This window comes from Artemia franciscana, chromosome 5, assembly GCF_032884065.1.
Source record: "Artemia franciscana chromosome 5, ASM3288406v1, whole genome shotgun sequence".
In the NCBI taxonomy this organism is placed as follows: domain Eukaryota; kingdom Metazoa; phylum Arthropoda; class Branchiopoda; order Anostraca; family Artemiidae; genus Artemia; species Artemia franciscana.
In genome coordinates this window covers 3,907,057-3,932,521 of record NC_088867.1, presented here as the reverse complement: position 1 = coordinate 3,932,521, position 25,465 = coordinate 3,907,057, and the positions used below count along the sequence as shown (strand labels likewise).

Here is a 25,465-nt window from a genome sequence, read left to right as displayed (position 1 = left end):
ATAGTTTCGTTTACTATTTAGCCGGGTCGCTCCTTACTACAGTTCGTTACCACGAACTGTTTGACTAGATTAACCAGCTCAGCTTTTATACCATTAATTAATTAACGCTAATATTCCTTACCATTTCTTGAAATAAACCATTATTTTTTAACATAATGCCTTCAATTTACCCTGAATTTTGAACTTGCCGCTTGAATTCACAATTTTTGTGTCAAAAAGGGAAATAAAGACACTTTTTTTCTTTTATCAAAATGCAAAAAAAGTCAACATGATGTCAATATTTTACAAATCGAACTGTGCGGACAGAAAATCAAATAAAATGACAAAGTTTCTTGTCGCGTCGAAAGAGGCGATAATTCAAACGCGACTTAGATAATTCTCCGGTAATTACCTAGTTGAAAAGACTGGTGACATATTAGCGTTACTGATACTTTTTTGTCCCCCTAGATGCGGCCCAAAGGATGTCTAATCAAGACCGTATCCAGGGGGCGGGGAGGAGGTTAGGGGATTTGAATCCCTCGAAATGTTTGTTCGACTCGTAAAAACGTAACAAAAATGAATATAAACAAATTTTGATGCGTTTTTTAGTGTTTTTACCCCCCCCCCCCGAAAAAAAATCCTGACGAGTTCCTGTTTCCAATCATTAATTGAACTAAACCTCGGGGAAAAAATATTCTGAGCATGATTATACTACTTTATTTGCCCCACCGAAAACTTCAAGCAATAAAATAGACAAAAAAACAGACACTAATTTACCGCTTCCTGCGGGACTGTTGCGTTTGCCAGCCAGATCCTTCGGTGTCTAAAATTGAAAAAAAAAACATTCAATGAGATAAAATTACTCCATCATAACTGGGAACAAAAAAAAATAAATACGAGTTAAAGATATAGCAGAAAACACCTTTAATGCTTCTGATTAAACCACATCAAAACCAGAAAAAAAGGAACGGTTAAGCGGTTTGGAATTTAATGCGAAAAGAGAAAATACCCGCTTTAAACATAAAAATAAACAAATATACTGAGAGATGTAAAAATTTTTCAGTCAATTTTAATTTTTTCATAGAATTTTCGTCAGATGTTTGAATTAAAATGGAATAGTTGCGGGCATCAAGTCTAGGCTGTAGAAAAAACCAAGACAGATATTCCAAATGATGTTAGTTCATTTGTTAATAGATTATCCTTTTAAGATTTGTGTCAAACTGGTTCATTAGTCAGGCAGAATGAGCTTAAAAAAAATAACACTACGTTTAGAGGGGATTGAATGACATTGAATAACATTTTCAGAGTTCCCATAACCGTTACGGTAGCCCTAATAATCTTGGTATTCGGCGTGCCAGTTTTTTTATAGGACGCACATTCAGTGGGCCGTGCTTCGAGACCTGTGAGCGAAATCGTACAACTGCTAACAAAATCATTTCGAAAAAACACGATTACCCATCTTGAACGTTATTTTTCCACTTGAGTCAAGTTAGTACAACTGAATCAGCTTAATTTTTCTTTGTCCTTTGACAGTAACCTATCTAAAGTCCAACACTCATCCTTCTGGAACTCTTAGCTAGGAAAATGTAGCGCGTTCTAGAAATTATCTCCTTTTTGAATCTTTATTTTTTTATTATCTTTGGTTACATAAATATACCCAAAAGATAATAAATATACCCGTATACCCATACTGCCTTTCCATTTGTTGTCAAAACGAACCGAAGATATAATAACGGGTACAACTTATGATTAAGACAGTGAACATTGAGCTAAAAACTATCCTAATCAAAAGTTTTACCCATTATTCTATTATTTCAAGTTAATCATATATTGAATAATAATATATTACCTATCTATTTATTTCCTTCAAAATCGAGGAGTATGTAAAATTCATATATAAAATTAAAAAAAAAAATCTTATGCAAGTGAAACATAGCACTAGTTAACAATATGCTTCAGAAGATAATTGAATAAAATACATAAGAAAATGACAACAAAATATCAACCATTCTTTAAATTCCGGAAAAAAAAGGAAAAGTATGGGCATAAAGAGAATATTCTCAGACTGACGATAAAAATTACCTATCTTTGCCAGTTAATTCCAAAGGCTTTTTGATTGAAATTTTAAAACCAAGTATTACTAATTTTACTATTACTTATGACTATACTTAGTATTATACTAAGAATTATAGTATTCACTTAGTATATATACTAAGTATAATAACTATTACTTAGTATTACTAAGCAAAACTGGAAAACCAAGTGAAACATTTACAATATTCAAAATAGCAAACGCGAATGAAACAAATCACAGATTTGTTGTATATGTGTTTTTAGCAGCATTTTGTCGGTTTTTTCGTGACAACTTGTACTCACTAAGAATAACATGGCTAGCCAGAATTCCATCTGGAGATGGTAAAAACCTAAAATTGAGAGGGATATTCAAGTCTTATAACATTAAATAAAAAAAAAAAAAGTTTTTTCAACTGACTGAAAGGAGTAACATTAAAACTTACAAAGAAGAGAAATTATCACATACAAGAGGGGGGTTGCTCCTCCTCAACACCTCGCTCTTTAAGCAAATGTTTTTAGTACTTAAAAAAAGAGCTTCTTATTGTTCTAATTGAGCGAACATAGTGTTTTAAGAGTCGTTCTTAAAGAATCAGGACAGAATTCAAACTTTAGCGTAAAGAGCGAGACTTTGAGAAGCGAACCTCCTCATGTACGTTATAATTTCTGTTCGTTTTAATGTTTTAAAATTTACCTCTTAATCTACTAACTTAAGATTTTAACTTAAGATTTAAACTTAAGATTTTAAGTTTTAAAATCTAAGTTTAATCCCATCCCTACTCCACGGACCCCCATTTAAAGATTGAGTTTTATGACAGGCTTTTAGAGAAAATTATAGTCGTTCTATCCCTAGTATTTTCACTAAGATCAACAAGGTCAGCCAGAATTCAATTTTAGTGGGAAAAACTCACAGCTTGAGAGGGATATTCAAAGATTTTATCACACTTGACCCCAAACATCGATGTTTATGATCTTCAAACCTATGAGGTAGTTGCAAAGAGTTCAAAAAAAATAAATAAAAACTTTGAGATGCTCTACAGTCACTCAGGCCTAGATTAAGTTTTCTGACAAGCTTAGAGAAAGTTTTTGATGTTCTATCATTTCTTAATGATGGATTATATATACTAAGAATAACATGTTTTCCAGAATAATATTTCAGAGAGGATAAAATTTGAAGTTTCAAAGGGACTCAAAAACAATATAACGATAGATTAAAAATGTCGACACAATTACAAAAAAAAGCCGAAATAAAGCAGATTTGTCATGAACAGCGGGTGATGGGACAAGGAAAATGAAGGAAAAGGAAGAGAAGGAAGAAAAAGAAAGTGTAAAAGGAAAAATATCGAAAATTTGGATTTATATTTACAATGGACCACAGTATAATAAAATAACTATTAGAGGTTCGTATGAAGAAAAGGCGCACGAAAATTACTGAAAATAGCATAATTTGGTATCTACAAATATAAAGTTTTTTTTGTACCAAGATAGTACTAAAAAAGGTATGACATATGTATAGGGACTTTGTGCTCAAACAGGATGTAACAAAATCGTACACAAAAAAATAAAAATCGTAAAAAACAACAACAAAACAATAAAACAAAGAGGACTATAAATAAGAAGAAAAACAATAGAACTAAAACCTAAACCCCCGAACTATTAAAGAGAAACAAAAAAGGCAAAAACGAAGACAAAGGCCGAATAAAGACATTAAAATACTAACTATAAGGATCTAAACACGCAAATCTGGAGTAGCGCGTGACACAGAAGTAACTCATAACAGTATGCTTTCAATTTTAATAATTCTTTATTATTTGTCTTTGCTTAGCAAATACCCCTTTCGTCACTTTTACATATTTTCAACAGCTTTAAGGAGTCGGGTGGGGGCTCTTAGAACGAACATACATCTGTATCGTTCTTAAAAGTGTTCAATCGGTGCACTTATATACAAAAAGGGAAATTATTCAAACTTACCAGCCGATCTATCATCCATTGGTCGGGGCGACATGTCCCTATCTCTAGTCATGCGCTGAGGGGATACTTGTCTCATAGGAGGACGATCACCACCTATAAAGAATCAACTGTAAACTAACAACACTTTCTATAGATATACTCAATCCAATTTTATCGATGGTCTATTTGCAATTTTTAGCTAAAATCGTATTTTATTCGTCATTTTAAACATTCGTTTTATTGCTTGAAATGCTCCGTTTATCTTATCGCGCTGACCTTGATTTTTAAGAGATAGGGACGATATGTCCCTATCTCTACTCATGTGCTGAGGGGATACTTGTCTCATAGGAGGACGATCACCACCTAAAAAGAATCAATTGTAAACTAACAACACTTTCTATAGATATACTCAATCCAATTTTATCGATGGTCTATTTGCAATTTTTAGCTAAAATCGTATTTTATTCGTCATTTTAAACATTCGTTTTATTGCTTGAAATGCTCCGTTTATCTTATCGCGCTGACCTTGATTTTTAAGAGATAGGGACGATATGTCCCTATCTCTACTCATGTGCTGAGGGGATACTTGTCTCATAGGAGGACGATCACCACCTAAAAAGAATCAATTGTAAACTAACAACACTTTCTATAGATATACTCAATCCAATTTTATCGATGGTCTATTTGCAATTTTTAGCTAAAATCGTATTTTATTCGTCATTTTAAACATTCGTTTTATTGCTTGAAATGCTCCGTTTATCTTATCGCGCTGACCTTGATTTTTAAGAGATAGGGACGATATGTCCCTATCTCTACTCATGTGCTGAGGGGATACTTGTCTCATAGGAGGACGATCACCACCTAAAAAGAATCAATTGTAAACTAACAACACTTTCTATAGATATACTCAATCCAATTTTATCGATGGTCTATTTGCAATTTTTAGCTAAAATCGTATTTTATTCGTCATTTTAAACATTCGTTTTATTGCTTGAAATGCTCCGTTTATCTTATCGCGCTGACCTTGATTTTTAAGAGATAGGGACGATATGTCCCTATCTCTACTCATGTGCTGAGGGGATACTTGTCTCATAGGAGGACGATCACCACCTAAAAAGAATCAATTGTAAACTAACAACACTTTCTATAGATATACTCAATCCAATTTTATCGATGGTCTATTTGCAATTTTTAGCTAAAATCGTATTTTATTCGTCATTTTAAACATTCGTTTTATTGCTTGAAATGCTCCGTTTATCTTATCGCGCTGACCTTGATTTTTAAGAGATAGGGACGATATGTCCCTATCTCTACTCATGTGCTGAGGGGATACTTGTCTCATAGGAGGACGATCACCACCTAAAAAGAATCAATTGTAAACTAACAACACTTTCTATAGATATACTCAATCCAATTTTATCGATGGTCTATTTGCAATTTTTAGCTAAAATCGTATTTTATTCGTCATTTTAAACATTCGTTTTATTGCTTGAAATGCTCCGTTTATCTTATCGCGCTGACCTTGATTTTTAAGAGATAGGGACGATATGTCCCTATCTCTACTCATGTGCTGAGGGGATACTTGTCTCATAGGAGGACGATCACCACCTAAAAAGAATCAATTGTAAACTAACAACACTTTCTATAGATATACTCAATCCAATTTTATCGATGGTCTATTTGCAATTTTTAGCTAAAATCGTATTTTATTCGTCATTTTAAACATTCGTTTTATTGCTTGAAATGCTCCGTTTATCTTATCGCGCTGACCTTGATTTTTAAGAGATAGGGACGATATGTCCCTATCTCTACTCATGTGCTGAGGGGATACTTGTCTCATAGGAGGACGATCACCACCTAAAAAGAATCAATTGTAAACTAACAACACTTTCTATAGATATACTCAATCCAATTTTATCGATGGTCTATTTGCAATTTTTAGCTAAAATCGTATTTTATTCGTCATTTTAAACATTCGTTTTATTGCTTGAAATGCTCCGTTTATCTTATCGCGCTGACCTTGATTTTTAAGAGATAGGGACGATATGTCCCTATCTCTACTCATGTGCTGAGGGGATACTTGTCTCATAGGAGGACGATCACCACCTAAAAAGAATCAATTGTAAACTAACAACACTTTCTATAGATATACTCAATCCAATTTTATCGATGGTCTATTTGCAATTTTTAGCTAAAATCGTATTTTATTCGTCATTTTAAACATTCGTTTTATTGCTTGAAATGCTCCGTTTATCTTATCGCGCTGACCTTGATTTTTAAGAGATAGGGACGATATGTCCCTATCTCTACTCATGTGCTGAGGGGATACTTGTCTCATAGGAGGACGATCACCACCTAAAAAGAATCAATTGTAAACTAACAACACTTTCTATAGATATACTCAATCCAATTTTATCGATGGTCTATTTGCAATTTTTAGCTAAAATCGTATTTTATTCGTCATTTTAAACATTCGTTTTATTGCTTGAAATGCTCCGTTTATCTTATCGCGCTGACCTTGATTTTTAAGAGATAGGGACGATATGTCCCTATCTCTACTCATGTGCTGAGGGGATACTTGTCTCATAGGAGGACGATCACCACCTAAAAAGAATCAATTGTAAACTAACAACACTTTCTATAGATATACTCAATCCAATTTTATCGATGGTCTATTTGCAATTTTTAGCTAAAATCGTATTTTATTCGTCATTTTAAACATTCGTTTTATTGCTTGAAATGCTCCGTTTATCTTATCGCGCTGACCTTGATTTTTAAGAGATAGGGACGATATGTCCCTATCTCTACTCATGTGCTGAGGGGATACTTGTCTCATAGGAGGACGATCACCACCTAAAAAGAATCAATTGTAAACTAACAACACTTTCTATAGATATACTCAATCCAATTTTATCGATGGTCTATTCGCAATTTTTAGCTAAAATCGTATTTTATTCGTCATTTTAACCATTCGTTTTATTGCTTGAAATGCTCCGTTTATCTTATCGCGCTGACCTTGATTTTTAAGAGATAGGGACGATATGTCCCTATCTCTACTCATGTGCTGAGGGGATACTTGTCTCATAGGAGGACGATCACCACCTAAAAAGAATCAATTGTAAACTAACAACACTTTCTATAGATATACTCAATCCAATTTTATCGATGGTCTATTTGCAATTTTTAGCTAAAATCGTATTTTATTCGTCATTTTAACCATTCGTTTTATTGCTTGAAATGCTCCGTTTATCTTATCGCGCTGACCTTGATTTTTAAGAGATAGGGACGATATGTCCCTATCTCTACTCATGTGCTGAGGGGATACTTGTCTCATAGGAGGACGATCACCACCTAAAAAGAATCAATTGTAAACTAACAACACTTTCTATAGATATACTCAATCCAATTTTATCGATGGTCTATTTGCAATTTTTAGCTAAAATCGTATTTTATTCGTCATTTTAACCATTCGTTTTATTGCTTGAAATGCTCCGTTTATCTTATCGCGCTGACCTTGATTTTTAAGAGATAGGGACGATATGTCCCTATCTCTACTCATGTGCTGAGGGGATACTTGTCTCATAGGAGGACGATCACCACCTAAAAAGAATCAATTGTAAACTAACAACACTTTCTATAGATATACTCAATCCAATTTTATCGATGGTCTATTTGCAATTTTTAGCTAAAATCGTATTTTATTCGTCATTTTAACCATTCGTTTTATTGCTTGAAATGCTCCGTTTATCTTATCGCGCTGACCTTGATTTTTAAGAGATAGGGACGATATGTCCCTATCTCTACTCATGTGCTGAGGGGATACTTGTCTCATAGGAGGACGATCACCACCTAAAAAGAATCAATTGTAAACTAACAACACTTTCTATAGATATACTCAATCCAATTTTATCGATGGTCTATTTGCAATTTTTAGCTAAAATCGTATTTAATTCGTCATTTTAACCATTCGTTTTATTGCTTGAAATGCTCCGTTTATCTTATCGCGCTGACCTTGATTTTTAAGAGATAGGGACGATATGTCCCTATCTCTACTCATGTGCTGAGGGGATACTTGTCTCATAGGAGGACGATCACCACCTAAAAAGAATCAATTGTAAACTAACAACACTTTCTATAGATATACTCAATCCAATTTTATCGATGGTCTATTCGCAATTTTTAGCTAAAATCGTATTTTATTCGTCATTTTAACCATTCGTTTTATTGCTTGAAATGCTCCGTTTATCTTATCGCGCTGACCTTGATTTTTAAGAGATAGGGACGATATGTCCCTATCTCTACTCATGTGCTGAGGGGATACTTGTCTCATAGGAGGACGATCACCACCTAAAAAGAATCAATTGTAAACTAACAACACTTTTTATAGATATACTCAATTCAATTTTATCGATGGTCTATTCGCAATTTTTAGCTAAAATCGTATTTTATTCGTCATTTTAACCATTCGTTTTATTGCTTGAAATGCTCCGTTTATCTTATCGCGCTGACCTTGAAGTTACTTGACCTTGACTTTGAAGAGATAGGGACAAAATGTCCCTATCTCTACTCATGCGCTGAGGGGATACTTGTCTCATAGGAGGACGATCATCAACTATAAAGAATCAATTGTAAACTAACAAAAAAAGCGTAACACTTTTTATAGATATACTCAATTCAATTTTATCGATGGTCTATTCGCAATTTTTAGCTAAAATCGTATTTTATTCGTCATTTTAACCGTTTGTTTTATTGCTTGATATGCTCCGTTTATCTTATCGCGCTGACCTTGAAGTTACTTGACCTTGACTTTGAAGAGATAGGGACGATATGTCCCTATCTCTACTCATGCGCTGAGGGGATACTTGTCTCATAGGAGGACGATCATCATCTATAAAGAATCAATTGTAAACTAACAAAAAAAGCGTAACACTTTTTATAGATATACTCAATTCAATTTTATCGATGGTCTATTCGCAATTTTTAGCTAAAGTCGTATTTTATTCGTCATTTTAACCGTTTGTTTTATTGCTTGATATACTCCGTTTATCTTATCGTGCTGACCTTGAAGTTTTGTTGGATTTTTGTTGTTGCTGTGCTTAGTAGGCTAGCTCCTTCTATCGTTGAATTATTTTTGGTTTTTTAGCACTGACATGTTTATGTTATCAGCTATGGATTTCAACGAATATATTAATTAATATACGCATAAGTGATATACTGTATGGTCTGTATAATTAATATAAATTCGCAATTGATGAAAAGTACAATTTTGAAATTTCTTTAATGCGTCATATGATTTTTGAAAAATACAAAGATTTTTGAAAAAATACATTAAAAAAAATTTCTTATTTATTGTTCTCTCTAAGAAAAAAAAATATGTTTTGGCAAATTTGAAGTAAATGAAGCGCTTTCTCAGAAGGTGAATATAGAATATTGTTAATGTCGCTGCTTACATGATGTCCTTCCTACATTTTCTTAGGGCTTTACCCGAATTGTAGCCCTTAAGATGTTTGCCCTTAAAAAAAACCCTCTCAGGATAGAATATGAAACAGCTTAATCGAACTGAAATATCTTCGTCGAATCCTACAACCTTATATAAAAAAAAAATTAGCAACAAACAAAAAAAATAAAACAATACAGAACCAAAACAGCTCAGCAGATGTCGAAGTATGGCAAATAAAGACGTAAAAGATGACCATATCATGCTGAAACTAAATCATATGGTTGGGACTCGTAAAGAAACTCATAAGTAGCTATATGGAGCTGACTAAACTTTGACAAACAATCTCCATGCAGCTTAATAGCTCATACATTAAAAAAGAAAAAAAATGGATTTTTGGCACTTTGATATTAATTTTCTCAATTTGTCAATTACTGCCAAACTGGCAACGAAAGACGTAAAAAAGGAGCAATTGATGCAATAATTCGGTCATTATTGGTTAGCAAACATACAGAGAACCTATTGTTAAACGCTGGCACCACACAGTTTTGTAGTTCACGGTAAAAGGGAATAGTGCCAAATTGGCCAAACTTTTTCTAAATTGCCAGTTTTTGTCGTACTGGCAACGCAAGACGTAAAACAGAGACATATAACGCAATAACTAGATTATAACTGATTCACAGACAATGGCTGGTTGGTTGGACTTAAAGAAAAATTGGCTAAACGTTGGAAAACAAAGACCTTGAAGTGGATCTTGCGACTTTGGATTTCTGTTATTGCTGTTATTTTTTTTCTTTGAACATCCTTATGCTAGCTTGAAGCTATTGTAGTGAATTAAAATATCATAGTATGATCTACACACCATTGAGCATAGTATACTTAAATAAGCCACTACAACCCCAGAAAAAAAAATCAAGAGATCTTTAAAAAGTTATTGAGCAATATTATATTATTATTATTATAATGATTATATTATTGATATATTAATAATTATATTATTATTATTCACTTGAAGACTATTCAAATAAAACACCAGCACGGAGCAGAGAAATAAAAAAGAAACACAACTTAAACCACTAGTAAAGAGAAAAACATTAGTAAAAATCACTTAAAAAGAAGAAAAAAAAAACAATACACGGTGAGTACTGCAGTCCAATAATGGATCAGCAATACTATACTTCCTCTTGGGTTCATGGACCCTCATTACGGGTCCATGAGTGAATAATTACGGGTCTTTGAGGGAAATAAGTAGAGAAAACAATATGAACAAGAAGTACACAAAGCGAGCTAGGACTTTTCCAAATTTGTAAACATTTAATACAAGTAACGTGGTATTACCAAAATTAAAATTTTTAAAGAAGACAACTACTAAAATGAAACTTATTTGTAAGCAAAACTAATTATTTACCCAAACTCCCTGGAAACTTACGGATTCAAATTCTAGTCAAGCTCCTGCGAAAGACAGTTTACTTACAGATTTAGTAATGTAACAAGAAAATAGTTTTAAGATTTCTCGTCTCCCCCCCCCATCATCTTACGTCAATTCTTTCCAAATAGTCATAGAATTATTTTGTTATTTACTCGAAATAGACTTTAGCCTCCATCAACAAAGTGAAAGTTTACAAATATTAGGAATTTTTGCGATCCAAAAATGTGTTGGAAGTCAATGTTGCCAGACACAAGATCCAAAACTTAGAATGTCGAGTTTCGGTATGCTTGAACACAATTCTATCCGTTTTTTTAGCAATGAGACACCGTCAACTACGGACGCTTCAATACAAAATACTTGCAGATTAAGTAACGAAATGAAAGCACGCCCTGAGATCTCTCGTCTCTCCCCATCATCCACGGCTAATTCTTTCGAAATAGACATAGATTCTTCGTGATTCACTTGAAACAGAAAAAAAATAATAAAAAAATCAGCCTCGAAGCAAGTTTCTGCAAATATATTAATTTTGTGATCCAAAATGTGTTGGAAATCAATGTTGCCAGACATAAGATCCAAAATTTTGAATGTCGATTTTCGGTATGCTTGAATATAATCTTATCCCTTTTTAGCTATGATATACTGTCAATTACGGACGCTTCCATACAAAATATTCAAATTTGCTACTCCTACCTCTTTCAAAGCCTCTTGGTTCCTCACGAGGTCTTGGTTCCCAGGCTCGTTTTTCCCTGTCTCCAACTTCTCGCGTATCTCTCTGGTTCTCCTCTGAACGTGAACTACCGTAATCTGACTTACGCCATGACCCCTCATCCCCACGACCCCTGAAAACAAGAATATAAGGAACGATAGTACAGCAGAGATTAGCAATAATCAAGTTCAAGTTCCATTTATTTCAATAAAAGAGCAATAACAAAGACAATATCCCAAAGGGATCAATAGCCCATTATTTGGGTATTCAGCAACGCAATATGAAAACATTCCCGTCACTAGAAGAAGTTTAGAAGGGAGGGCACTTCCATAAAAAACAATCTCCCAGAGCGTTTTCTGGCTTAATAGCTAAACAAACCCCTCCCCTTTTTTTCAAATGGAATAATAATAGATTTGGGAATAGTACGTTTTGATTATATTTAAACTAATGAATATTAAGTTAAGATTCAGTAATCTTAACTTAACCTAACTAGATAATCTTAATAATCATAAAATAATAGTTGCCAGCCCAGGACTGGTAGTCAAAAACGTAATAAAAGCCCAGTTGAAAACCATCTTAAGTTTTCTATTTTTCTACCAGTTTTCCAACTCAGACCCGAACCACCAATGAAAAAATGTCAGAAGATCCCTAAAGAGATCTTGAGGATCTGTAAGAGTTCCTTAAATGGAATTGCCGTATCTCAACAGACGAAACGAAATTATAAACGCGTTTCTTCTTCTTAGTTAACATATATATTAATCGTTAATCTTTATCGATTTTTTGCTGGGCTTTAATATTAATTATTTACCATATCTATCATTGACCAACTGACTTCCTTTATCAATTTTTATTAAAATACCAAGGACAGTGAAACCTGATAGTTTGAATTGAAAAAGCTTAATTAATTAATTAGTAAAATTAATTAATTAATTTCACTTAATTAATTAATTATTAACTGATTAATGAATTGAATATAAGCTAATTTAACAACAGCTTCATAGTTTTATATTATCGAGCTTTTTGACCACGGTCTCTTTTGAACTTTTTATTTATAGCCATAAAAGCACTCTTATTGCGAGATACGTTTAAAAATTAGTAACAAATCATAAAAAATCAGAAACTTACACTAATTAATTAATTAATTAATTAATTCACTTAATTAATTAATTTTTTAATTTTTATTAAAATACCAAGGACAGTGAAACCTGATAGTTTGAATTGAATAAGCTTAATTAATTAATTAATTAGTAAAATTAATTAATTAATTTCACTTAATTAATTAATTCTTAATTAAGTAATGAATTGAATATAAGCTTAATTAATTAATTCACTTAATTAATTAATTTTTTAATTTTTATTAAAATACCAAGGACAGTGCTGATAGTTTGAATTGAATAAGCTTAATTAATTAATTATTTAATTAGTAAAATTAATTAAATAATTTCACTTAATTAATTAATTCACTTAATTAATTAATTTTTTTAATTTTTATTAAAATACCAAGGACAGTGAAACCTGATAGTTTGAATTGAATAAGCTTAATTAATTAATTAATTAGTGAAATTAATTAATTGATTAGACTTAATTAATTAATTATTAATTAATTAATGAATTGAATATAAGCTAATTTAACAACAGCTTCATAGTTTTATATTATCGAGCTTTTTGACCACGGTCTCTTTTGAACTTTTTATTTATAGCCATAAAAGCACTCTTCTTGCGAGATACGTTTAAAAATTAGTAACAAAGTACTAATTAGTAAAAATTAGTAACAAATCATAAAAAAAATCAGAAACTTACACTAATTTCTTCAGCAAAAGAAAATTCTTTTGCTTTAATTAAAAGATTAATTAAAAGAAAATCAACTTTTTTTTCTTTATTCAATTTGTTAAAGAATGGACACAGTACTTATAATTTATTCCCGTATAAACTTGGTCCAACTTTAGACTTCTTACAAAAAAATAAATAAGCGTGTGACGACGAAAACGTTTGCTTTTTTTCCTTATGCTAAGTGCCATCTGTAGTGAATTTACTGAGTTTTCGTCAGCTTTCTCCGTCAATGTTTGAAAATGCTGAATTATGTCTAGGCAGCGAATTCCCAAACTTAAAACTTCCCCCTTAGAAAAAATTTAAAATAAATGAACATACAAAAAACTTACATGTCGCGATCTCTTCTTTCTAGGTCACGCATACCACGATCTCTTCTATCTGGTTCACGTATTCCACGTTCTCTGGAATCTAGATTTCTTCTTTCCGGTTCACGCCGATCAAATTCACGGTCTTTGCGTCCAAAGTCTCTAGACTCAAAGCCACGACTTTCTTGAGGACGATCTCCAAAACGGCCACCACGATCTTCATAACGATCACGTTCTGGAAAGGCATCCGGTCGACCTTCTTGAGGACGATCTCCAAAACGACCACCGCGATCTCCATAACGATTACGTTCTGGGAAGGCATCCGGTCGACGTTCGCGAGCTCCGTAATGTTCGGTAGGACGCTCGCGGTCTTCTCCTCGTCTATCTGAACGCCAAGATGAGACCTCATCTGCGGCACCTATACCTCCCCTCCATGAACTTGCTTCTTCACGGGGCTTGCCATCTTCTCGTGCCGAAAATTTATCTGAGCGACTTTGAGGGGGCTTGTAAGCTCTTTCACCTAAAAATTAACAAAAACTTATGCGAATAATGTAGGGGAGGTGAAGGGGATCAACTATTTTTCTAGGGACAAGTGTGCCATTCTCAAAGGGAGGAGGATTTTTACCTTATTTCCCTGTCCATGCCTCTTTATCTATATGTATCATTTTTCTTCACATTTTATTATAAGGAACCTTGGGATTGTTTTTATCCAACTTCCCGTTTTCATCAAACGAGACAAGTTTTTTTTACAGTAAAATTAATTAAATAATTGATCATATTAAATTATAAATGATTATCAATTTATTGCAATGTTACTAATACTACCACTATGTATCTTTTTTTTTACGAAGATTATAATTGTAATAAAAATATCTCAAAAACGGCTAAAATAATTTAATAAGACAGTGAATATCTGCGATACAAGACAACCACGAGAAAAATACCTACGAAGACTAGATTGCTCTTAGTTCATTAAATATATTTTCTTTCAATAAGACGATAAAGTTTGTTTTCATTCAAATGTGAGTCTTTTTCAATTTCAAGAATTATTACTGTTGTTCAGGTCCGTTAACCATGAATATGAAGTAAGAGTCTTACTTAAAAAATTTGCGCTTCTTTCTGATAGCTAATTTTTCCTCGTAGAGTGAAAAGAGGGAATGTCCCCTCCCCGTTTAGTTTTAAAATCTCTGGGCTGAATTAAAAACCAGTCGAGAGGACACAATTCAAGGAAAATACTACAGCAATAGCTTCGAAAGACATACATGGAAACTTTAAAAGCCAACAACTTAATGAGTTTCAAAATAAAAGAACAAAATAATCGATTGCAAATAAGGAGCTAAATTGCAAAAATAAAGATATAATTTCTATTTTTCAGTAACACATCTTTGCATAAAAACAATTTTTTTTCAATTTTTGGAGTTCTTCAATTCTCTTTTATGTCCAAGCGTCTTCGAATTGTATAAAGAACAATTCAGTAATAAAAATGCATGACATTGACAATTTTTTTACATTCGAAAGCTATACAAACATTGTTTTCTATATTTTAGTGCAATTTATAAAAAATATTTGAACGCTGATAAAAAAAAAGAACAATTACCATACGTTCAAATTAATTCTCTCAAGTGACAACTTTCAACTGATTTCGGGCCTCTAATAAAATTTACCTATTTTTTAATTACAATTATTGACATTAATGTGTGGCCTCTCTTAATAATAAGCAAAAAGCCACATGTCAAACTTTTCAAGTTTGATATATGCTTTAACAACAGCAAAGCCATTTTTGGCGGATTCAGCATCAATTTCTTTTATAATAAATTAACTGATAATCAGTTTCAGCTTTCGTGGACAACATGAAATAAATTCAACGAAACTAAGTTGATTAAAATTGAGTTGTTGCGCCAACGAAAAGAGGGAAACGCAAAGAAAAGAATACAAAAAGAGAACAAAAAGAAAATAAAAAGATAAGATATGAAACGAAACGAAAAGAAAACAAAATAAAAAGAATATCGTGCCCATTTGGAATTCCGTTTTAATTGAATGGGTCGCATTTTGAGGGACTGGTAACTCTAAAAAGAAAAACCCAGTACTATAACCATACCACTTATGCTGAAAAGTTTGATATGGTGGTATGTGTTTCCGGTGGAGAAAGAGTTATATGTAGTATGGTTTCCGGTGGAGAACCAGTTTATTCTTTCTTTTCGAGTTTTCTTTTTTGCATAATCGTTAAGTAAAGAGTCTTTCACATAAAAAATGTATATATGGATTATTTTTTCGACACCTAAAGGTAAATGCTCTCTGTATTTATGACGAATGTTTCTGGGGAAATTTACCTCTGTTAATGGAATCTTTCGATTAGTCAAGAATTTTGAGGCTATTACATCGAAGATAGAAGAATTTTCTCTAGGTTTAACCTTCACTCGATTTCACATAGCTTATTCCCTCTAATGAGGGTGCCAAGCGTGGGCCCCTGAAACTCAACAAGCACCATCAAATCTTTGCTCAGGTTTTTGTTATGATGCAATGGATGTAACCAAAATCGTGCAAAATTACAAAAGCAAATTGTGTGTAAGAACACGTTCACATCGATTGTGATTAATAGAATCAAAATTTTCAATTTGCACGTCTTCAAATATCCAAAAGAAAAATCAAACACTACAGTCGTCATTAAGATTCTTGCACCAAATTCGGTAAAATGAATTAAACTCTTTCTCAGTGATATATTTTCTTTATTGAATTTATTTTGACACTAAAAAAAAAACAAACAAGAAAACAAATTATTAAAGGATATTAGATTTTCTCCATTATCATTTCCCATTAAATGCAACATAATCAGAATATGAAAAACTTGTAACTTTGTCTAAACAAGAATCAAGAGCTCATACAGTATTTTTTTCTTGGAAGGAGGGGGGCTACCCATCCTTGCCCTTTATTCTTTAAACATTCTTTTTCTCCTGTTTTCACTTCTTTCAGTTTATTTCTACTTCTGGTCTTGCGTTTGGAACAAATGGAATTTGCTTGTTTTGTTTTCACTTCACTACTTGTTTCCCATTATGGCTTCTATAGAAAACAAAGTGACAAAATAATTTGTAAACAAGAGAAAAAGACACCGTGATTAGCTTCATTTTTTTACTTTTAAGAAAACAAATTGAACGACTATACTGAAGCATTTAACTGAAAAGCAATACAAAAACAGAGCGAAGGCAAAAAGAGTAATCTCTAAAGAGGCGAAAAATGAAAAATTGCGTAAAAACTTCAAGCAAAAAAAAAAATACGCAAAAAAGGGATAAACTTTGCAATAATACTAAAATAAATTTACAAATCCGAAAAATGAAGATACAGATCAGCAATAAGAAACTTACCCTGAGGTGGACGATACGGTTCTGGTCTTATCGAGGTATCGGCCTGTCCTGAACGAGGTTTGCGCCAGCTATCATCTGACGGGACTTCTAGAACAAATAGAAACTAATTACTCAATTTTTTTCTGTGGAGGGTGGGAGGGGATTAAAAAGAGCCTTTAACTAAAACCATTTTTCCAGGAAGGGAATAGGACTTCAACCTTATATATGCTACCTGTGGAAGTCCCCTTCTGGTGATCAGATCTTAATGAACTTTGACATTTACAAGGATATCGTGTTTCAGAGCTCTTATTTTAAATCCCGACCGGATCCAATGTCATTTGGGAGAGTTAGGGGGGGGGGGGAATTTTGGAAAACGCTTAGAGTGGAGAGATCGAGATGAAACTTGGTGGGAAAAATGAACACAGGTCCTAGATACGTGATTGACATAACCTGAATGGATTTCCTCTTTTCGCGGGAGTTGGGGGGAGGGTTAATTCTAAAAAATTAGAAAAAATGAGGTAATTTTAACTTGCGAAGGAGTGATCGGATCTTAGTGAAATTTCATATTTAGGAGGACCTCGTAACTCACATCTCTTATTTTTAAATCCCTACCGGAGCCAGTGTCATTGGCAATAGTTGGGGGGGGGGGGACCGGAAATCTTGGAAAATGCTTAGAGTGGAGAGATCAGGATGAACTTTGTGGGAAGAATAAGCACAAGTCCTAGATACGTGATTGACATAACCGGACTGAATCCGCTCTCTTTGGGGGAGTTGGAGGGGGCGTTAATTATGAAAAATCAGAAAAATTTAGTTATATTTAACTTAAGAGCGGGTGACCGTTCGTGAGGTATTTTTAAATTTAATATTTAGAAGGAGCTTATGTCTCAGAGCTCCTATTTTAAATCCCGACCAGATCTGGTGACATTGGTGGGATTTGGAGGGGAAAACCGGAAATCTTGGCAAACTAACTTAGTGGGTAGTATAAGCAAATGTCGTAGATACGTGATTGACGTAACCGAACTGGATCCACTCTCTTTGGGGGAGTTAGGGGATGGGGGGTCAAGCCCTTTGGCGCTTCTGGACGTGCTAGGACGATGGAAATTGGTAGGCGTGTCTGGGACCTGCACCAATTGACTGGGTAAAGTCGTTTTCGCCAATTCGACCATCTGGGGGGGGGGCTGAAGGGAGAAGAGAAATTAGAAAAAAAGAGGTAGTTTTAACTTACGAGAGGTTGATCGGATTTTAATGAAATTTGATATTTAGAAGGATCTCGTGTCTCAGAGCTCTTATTTTAAATCCCAACCGGTATTAAGCCTCTGATTTTCATTTTTAATTAATCTTTTGATTCTTAGAATTTTGCTAGAGCTCATGCTTGGCTCTTCCGACCTCATCACAAGTGCCATATGAGCTCTTAGCTCTTGTTTAATATACTAACTGACATCTTGGTCAAATGAATTTTCTTCGTTGATTGTCTATATGTTACATATTTGAAATTCGCCAAAATCTTTTTGATTCAAAAGCTTACCGTTCGCACGGCCATGTCGTATTTTGCGAGAAGACAAGTGGCAAGAGAAGACATGTCGTATTTGCAAGAAGTGGAAGACAAGCTAGGGTCGATTAGTGAGTTCAGTCTGGTAATGGGGTGCCTGTTTTTTCTTTCCTTTTTTTCAGTTTTAGTAAATTCAGTCTGCTAGTGGAAAGTGTTTTTTTTATGTTTTTAATTTTTTTTTTTTTTTTTTTACTTTTAAGAGTTCAGTCTACTAGTGGACAATGATTCTGTTTTTTTTAGGTGTTTTAGCGAATTTAGTCTGCTTGTGGAATGTGTTTGTTTCTTATTTTTTATATTTTTAGTTTTTCTACTTTTAGCGAGTCCAGTCTGCTAGTGGACAATTTTTCTTTCTTTTTTTTAAGCGTTTTTCAGTTTTTTTAGTTTTAACGAAATCAGTCTGCTATTGGAAAGTGTTTCCAGTCTTTCTGTATTTTTCAGTTTTTTTAGTTCTAGCGAATTCAATCTACTAGTAGAAAGTGTTTCTGGTGGGTTTTAACCTTAAATCAAATTATTACACTCACGACCTTTGTAAAGCTTCAAATTTTTTCTTCTTCCTTTTTTAGTCAGTAACTTCCAAGAAATGAAATATTTTTGAAAACCTTGCACCGAAATACATTCATTCACAAGCATTTAACGACTGAAACGCATTCATAACACCAGCTTTTGAAAAATATTGAAGATGAAGAAAAAGCAAAGAAGACAGCAAGTGAAAAAAAAGGAAGAATAGAACACATATATTTTGGTCGAGACCACCCCTCAACCGTCCTCAATGCCAGAAAAGGTAATAAAGAGTAAAAAATACAGATAAAAGTACTCAGGACAACACAAAAATTTTTAGGGTTTTCCTGTTTTTATATTGTCCTGAGGACTTTTATATACTTTTTTTCATTATTTCTTCTTTTTCGTTGAGGATTGTTGAGCAGTTGTCTCGACCGAAATATATGCATACTCTGCTTCTTTTCTTCACTGGCTGGAACAATTCTCATTTTTTTTTCTTCATTATAAATTTCTGATTTTGTTATAAATCTTTTCACGAGTTTTTGATTCGGCCGTCGTTTTCAAGAAGAAGCATACATACACTACTATCAAAGCCAAATTTGTTACATAATGGAGATCATTTTTGTTGAAACTTGAAGTGCCGACTTTTATGGAAAGCCTTATTTACCACGGGCGTATTTACTGGGGGGAATATTTTCCGCGGGGGATGGGATATTTTCCGCGCGGGGAAGGGGGTATTTTCCGTGGAAGGGGGGTTTTTCCTCGGGGGATGTAAACGCCGGGGGTGGGGGCGTAAACGCCGGCCACTATTTAAAAGATGGAAGTAATTATTCAAAACTGTCAGATCATGTTTCGCATTACTTCTAACTTCCAGGAAATAATTCTGTAGCATAATATCAAAAACAAAAACTCTGATTTTTTAAACTTCTTGCAGAATTTTAAATTTTGATGGTTTTCAGAAGTTTCAGAAGCGCATGTATAAAATTTGAGTCCCAAACTAGACCGAGAGAAATTTGGCTAAGACACAGTAGGAGAGGGGGCTCAAAAATCTTGTCATCAGTAAATCTACCGGAAGGGGATACCGGATCTCAAATCATCCTTGACAGGATGTTAGAGCAGCCGTGGATCAAGACACAATCAAGCCTACTCGACCTATTTGGGTATCAGGACACAATCCAACCTATATTGGGAGAGGGTCTCTAAATTCTGGTCATGAACTAGAGGAAAATATAAAAAATCCAATAGACGTCAGGTTGATATAGAATAAAAATGTGGGAAACATATCGGACCTATTTTCCAGGTCCGTGATATTTTTCTTTTTTTAAGTTATAAAATGAGCTGCTCATCATATAAAATTATGACCCGCATCGTCCACTATGTAGGGGAGGAAATGCTTGTATCTAAATGCTTGAAATTACAATATCTACTAGAATTTGCAATATTTTGCACCCCAAAACACTTAGTCTTTGGCAAAGGAAGCATAAATAAATTCTCACTATCATTACAGCTTATGTTAAAAACGTTTCGGACGCAAAATTTTGTACCCTCTTCCCCTACCCAAAACTTGAAGTCTCCATCCCCTCCCCGCTCTTTTACCAAGACTACTTGGAAGTTTCAACTCTGTCCCAAAGTCTTTTCCCGAGATATTACTCATATACTAATTTGACTACCTGGACACAAATGCTGTCTTTCGATTTAGCTAGTCCTTCAATTCAAGGTTCACATGGCCCCATAACACTCTCTGAGTATTTCAACTTTATACGCAGTCAATTCCCGAGACATCGACCCAGCATAAACACGTCTTTGGGTTTACTCAGGAAAATGTGTCGTTCCAAGAGTACACCTTGAAACACTTTGGAAAATCTTAAAAAAAGAACGATCTTTATGATTTACAGGCTGATAGGACAACTAAGACAAGACATACAATTTCTGCTTCTACAAAAACTTATTTGCGAATAATTGATTATTTACGTAAATCCGGGGTCATTCTTCGTATGGCTACGGGGGTTAAGTCAACCGCAGATGTATACTGATTAGGCTTTTTAACTATTTTGAACAAAATGGCCACCTCAAAGTTTTAATTCGATACCAAGGATATTAAGGAGGGAAATACGGGAGGAGGATGGTCCCCCCAACAACATTCAGCCCTTAAAATGTGGACTAAAATACCCCCCCCCCCCCAAGTTCTATTTCCACGCTTTTTATACGAATCGGGAAAGAAAAAAAAAGTAAAAACAATCCTTGGGAGGCATATGGCTCTTTTATAATCTTAGACTATGTTATTCATACCTCTACCAAAGCCTCTTCTCTCCTCACGAGGTATTTCTTCCATGGCTTGTCTTTCTCTTTCCTTCTCCTCAATTTCCTGTTGACGCTTCCTTTGTATTTCAGCCTGTCTATCCAATTCTCGGTTATGTCTCTCGCGCTCTTCTTTTTCTCGCCGAAGAGTTTCTTCCTGCTCCCTGAAAAGTGAAAATAAAATCTTCAGAAAAAAAAGAGAGGGGGCCTAAATCATTGCTCTGTACATGAGCTCTATAGGGTTAAAGACGCTTTCCCCCAAAAGTAGTTTCGTTAAAAAATAAAAGCCCATGAAATTCTTAAAAATTAACGAGCAGACAACAATTTTTTTCCTATAGTGAAATTTTTGGAATAATTTGGCTCCTACTCTTCTGTACCGAGTTTTAACTCCAATCTGCAACTTTACTCATGAAGTTCCACATTTCAAAAAAAGTTGTTCCAAAATATCAATGCAACGAAACCGAGAATTAAGACTAATCTCTTTTCCCATTTTCATAGAGACACGGTGTTTTCATATAACTATGATGCTTAACAACAAAATGCAACTTAAACATGAAATTCTACATTTGCTCCAACAATGGAGTTGCTCCAACATTGTCAATGCGACGAAACCGAGAATTAAACTAATCTCAGTCTTTTCCAATCTTCACAGAGGTACGGTATTTTCATATAATTGTAATGACTGCAACAACCGTACCCGCTCATAGTAGAGAAGGGGGGAGGGTAAGGGTATTCTAAAAGGAAATGTGCAAAGCCAAAAGGGAAGATTTTAGCCTAAAAGTGTTTTTTCGTGTGATTTTGCGCGGGCCAAAAGACCCCACACACGTCTTTAGACCGCCCGTTGTTGTGATAAAAATAAGGTGATAGATAAGGCATGTATTTTTTTACCTTTGGGTGTATTTTTAGTTTCAAGTTCCATTAGCTTTTTAAAGCCTTGATCACAACAATTTATTTAACATGGACTTCTAGTTCAATTAGTTCAACTGAGTATACTACCACCAGTTTTAGTGAAACATCGAAGTACTAGGTTGAAGAAATTTGACAGATTAGCAGCACCTCCTTCACGCACAAATCGTTTTTCCAACTCATTCATCCCTTTCTTTGTATCAAAGTATAACAATTGTTGAGTTTAAACTATTTGTCTTCTGATTTTTTTTGTCGTTTGATTTAATCCTTTTTTCTTTTTTGTAAGCACAAGCGCCATTTAGTTTTATGACTACGAGAGATTGTGGAAATAAAACCTATTCTATTCTATTCTAGTATGTAAAAATACTCAGTATGAATGGTAAAAATACCCAGTTCAACTGAGTATGTAAAATACTCAGCAACTGAAACGTCGACTCGACGCCCTATACGCCAGCAATGGCTCAGGAGGATCTTTATCTTTCTTTTTATCCAGTTCAATTACTCAGTGTGAATTCCAAACTGGACTGAACCGTTTCAATAGGACAAGCAACAAGGAAAAGACATATCACCACTACGGTGGCCGTAGTGACCAATAATAGACAAAAAGTAATAAGTAAAGAACGTCCAGAAATAATTAATGTATAAGGGACCTTAGATAACTTTCCTGGGGACGGGGGGAGGGCGAAAAAATTAACTTTAAACAATGTACATTTCCACGAAGACTTATTAAAATTTGCATATAAATTAGTGTACATGCTAACACCTCTTTATATTACTGATATTTTAAAACTCAACAAGATGATACACCAAACATTATATTGCTATTAATCAGTGATTAAGGACAATGTCTGTCAATATAATTGGTAAGCGTCCGCAACTCCCAGCCAATCACTAAGAAGAAATTTCAGAGGAGAGGAAGGGGAGAGGAGAGGCGAGGAGAAGTCTTCACAGTTTTAACATGCCGAATTAGGACACTGAGCTTCGCTTGATGAAGAAATTTTAGAGGAGAGGAGAGAAGAAGCGCGAAGTCCTCGCACCCTCCTTAGAGGAAAAATAGTCGAAAAAATCAAAAGTTAGAAAGTTTTATCAAAAAAGTATTAAAAAGGCGTCCGAACTTTCTACACCTAAAAATAAAGAAAGTAGACGATTCGGATTTCGAAAATGTGAAAATAGGTCATCAAGCAAGATTTTAAACGGAAATAAATAATAGTAAATAAAAAGGGAATATTAAAAATAAAAGATGCTGAAATAACAAATACTGCTTACCACTATTTTCAGTGGACGATTTCTCCAAGTTTCTCCAGCAAGTCAAGCCTCAACCCCCGTGAGTAGATACAGAAAATACAGAAAGCGAATATTTCGAGAGAACAGCCACCTCTCTTCTTCAGCGCGGATATTGGCGAATAAGTCACATTATTGTTGTTAGGAATTTCATTTTAATTCTTATGATTTTTGGTCTTTTATTGAATTTTATTTATCTTGAATTTTTTGGCGATTTTTTTTAATTGGTTTTGTTGTACTTTCCGCATTTGTTTTTGTTTGGTTTTTTTTCTTAAAAATTTTCTCTGTTTATATTATTTTGTTCACCCATTTTTTGCACTTTATGTTATGGCAGGCCAATGTGGTTTGAGAAATTATATTAGATAAAATTGTTTTGAATTATAAATTCAATATATATATATATACATATATGTATATATATATATATATATATATATATATATATATATATATATATATATATATATATATATATATATATATATATATATATATATATATATATATATATATATATATGTATACATATACATATATATACATACATATATATATATATATATATATATATATATATATATATATATATATATATATATATATATATATATATATATATATATATATATATATATATACATATATACATATATATACATATATATATATATATATATATATATATATATATATATATATATATATATATATATATATATATATATATATATATATATACAAAATGAAAAATAAAAAGATAAATATAAAAAACTTATTATTATCATTATATAAAAATATATAACAATTAGTATGTAAATATACAACTTACTTCTTTTGTTTTTCCCTAATCATCCGTTCCTCCTCCTCTTTTTGTCGAATAATCGCTTCTTCTCGTTCTCTTCGAACGATTTCACGACGTTGCTGGCGAATTTCATTGCGTTTCTCGGCCAATTTGATCTCACGCTGTTCAGCAACTTTAATCTTCCAGGCTTCCAATTTTCCTATAAAATACAAAAAAAATACAATTTAACTAGATTCAGATAGGAGTTAAATCCGCGTATCCAAATGAAAAAAACCTCCTGATGAGGAGGAAAGTGGAGGCTTTAGGGGATGAGAGAAAGGTTCGGTTCACTTCTTTTTTAAATCAAAGTAAAATAAAAATTTCTCGGATCGAGCAAGTTATGGATTTTTTGGCTAAACTTCTCGGGTCTTCATATGTTTCAGGCCAAATTTAAGGGAAATCTTTACTTTTATTTTTAAGTTTACTTTTAAACATAGCTTTACATTTACTTTTCCTATAAAAACTTCATAAATGTCACTTTCAAGCAGATATACCAACCAAGATTCTCCTAATGACTCCGCTTGGTTGGTTTAGCTTTATGGTAGCGTCTTACAACCTAACCCGTGAATCAAAGTAATTTTTCTAACTTTTTCAAGTAGTTTTAGAAAAGCCAAATTTGATTGACAAATTAGCTGTCAAACTCACAGGTAATTTTACCAACAATTTACGGTCCAGAAAGAACACAATTTTTTTTTTTTTATTTGGCTATAAATTAAAGCAATTATTCATGACAAAAAAAGTGAAAATACAATTGAAAGATATCCAAAAAATAATTCAGAGGAAAGTCCAAAAGAACTGATTTTTTTTTTTACTTTTTCATAATCAATGTCAAATCCTGTGAAAAAAAATATTAAAATACTATTAAAATACAGATTTGTTTTTGTTATTTCGCAATAAGTACATGAGGCAATAATATTGGCAACAAAATATAAAGAATAACACGTTTGAAAATGATGCATTTGATATGGGCGAGCTTAGCACACTATTACTTTTTTATTTGAATCAGAGCAATTTTTTTCAAACTTCTTTTCTGAGGAATTTTAGAATT

General features: G+C 33.3%; 1 protein-coding gene across 4 annotated transcripts in view; it reads right to left on the bottom strand.

Annotated features, from left to right (window-relative positions):
• Window positions 1-680: 680 nt before the first annotated feature.
• The window catches only part of LOC136026893 (eukaryotic translation initiation factor 3 subunit A-like), an 82,389-nt gene continuing 57,604 nt past the window's right edge, over window positions 681-25,465 (bottom strand). For 2 of the 4 annotated variants that reach the window (XM_065703702.1, XM_065703705.1), the window contains 6 exons: window positions 24,406-24,577; window positions 21,381-21,553; window positions 17,066-17,152; window positions 13,731-14,226; window positions 11,556-11,704; window positions 8,168-8,346 (listed from right to left, as the gene is read on the bottom strand). In XM_065703702.1, the coding sequence (XP_065559774.1) occupies window positions 8,183-8,346; window positions 11,556-11,704; window positions 13,731-14,226; window positions 17,066-17,152; window positions 21,381-21,553; window positions 24,406-24,577 (1,241 nt within the window). In that variant the 3' untranslated portion in view covers window positions 8,168-8,182. Of the gene's footprint in view, window positions 803-4,020; window positions 4,114-8,167; window positions 8,347-8,756; window positions 8,888-11,555; window positions 11,705-13,730; window positions 14,227-17,065; window positions 17,153-21,380; window positions 21,554-24,405; window positions 24,578-25,465 lie in introns of those variants that run through there. The other 2 variants (XM_065703703.1, XM_065703704.1) reach the window with 2 other exon arrangements.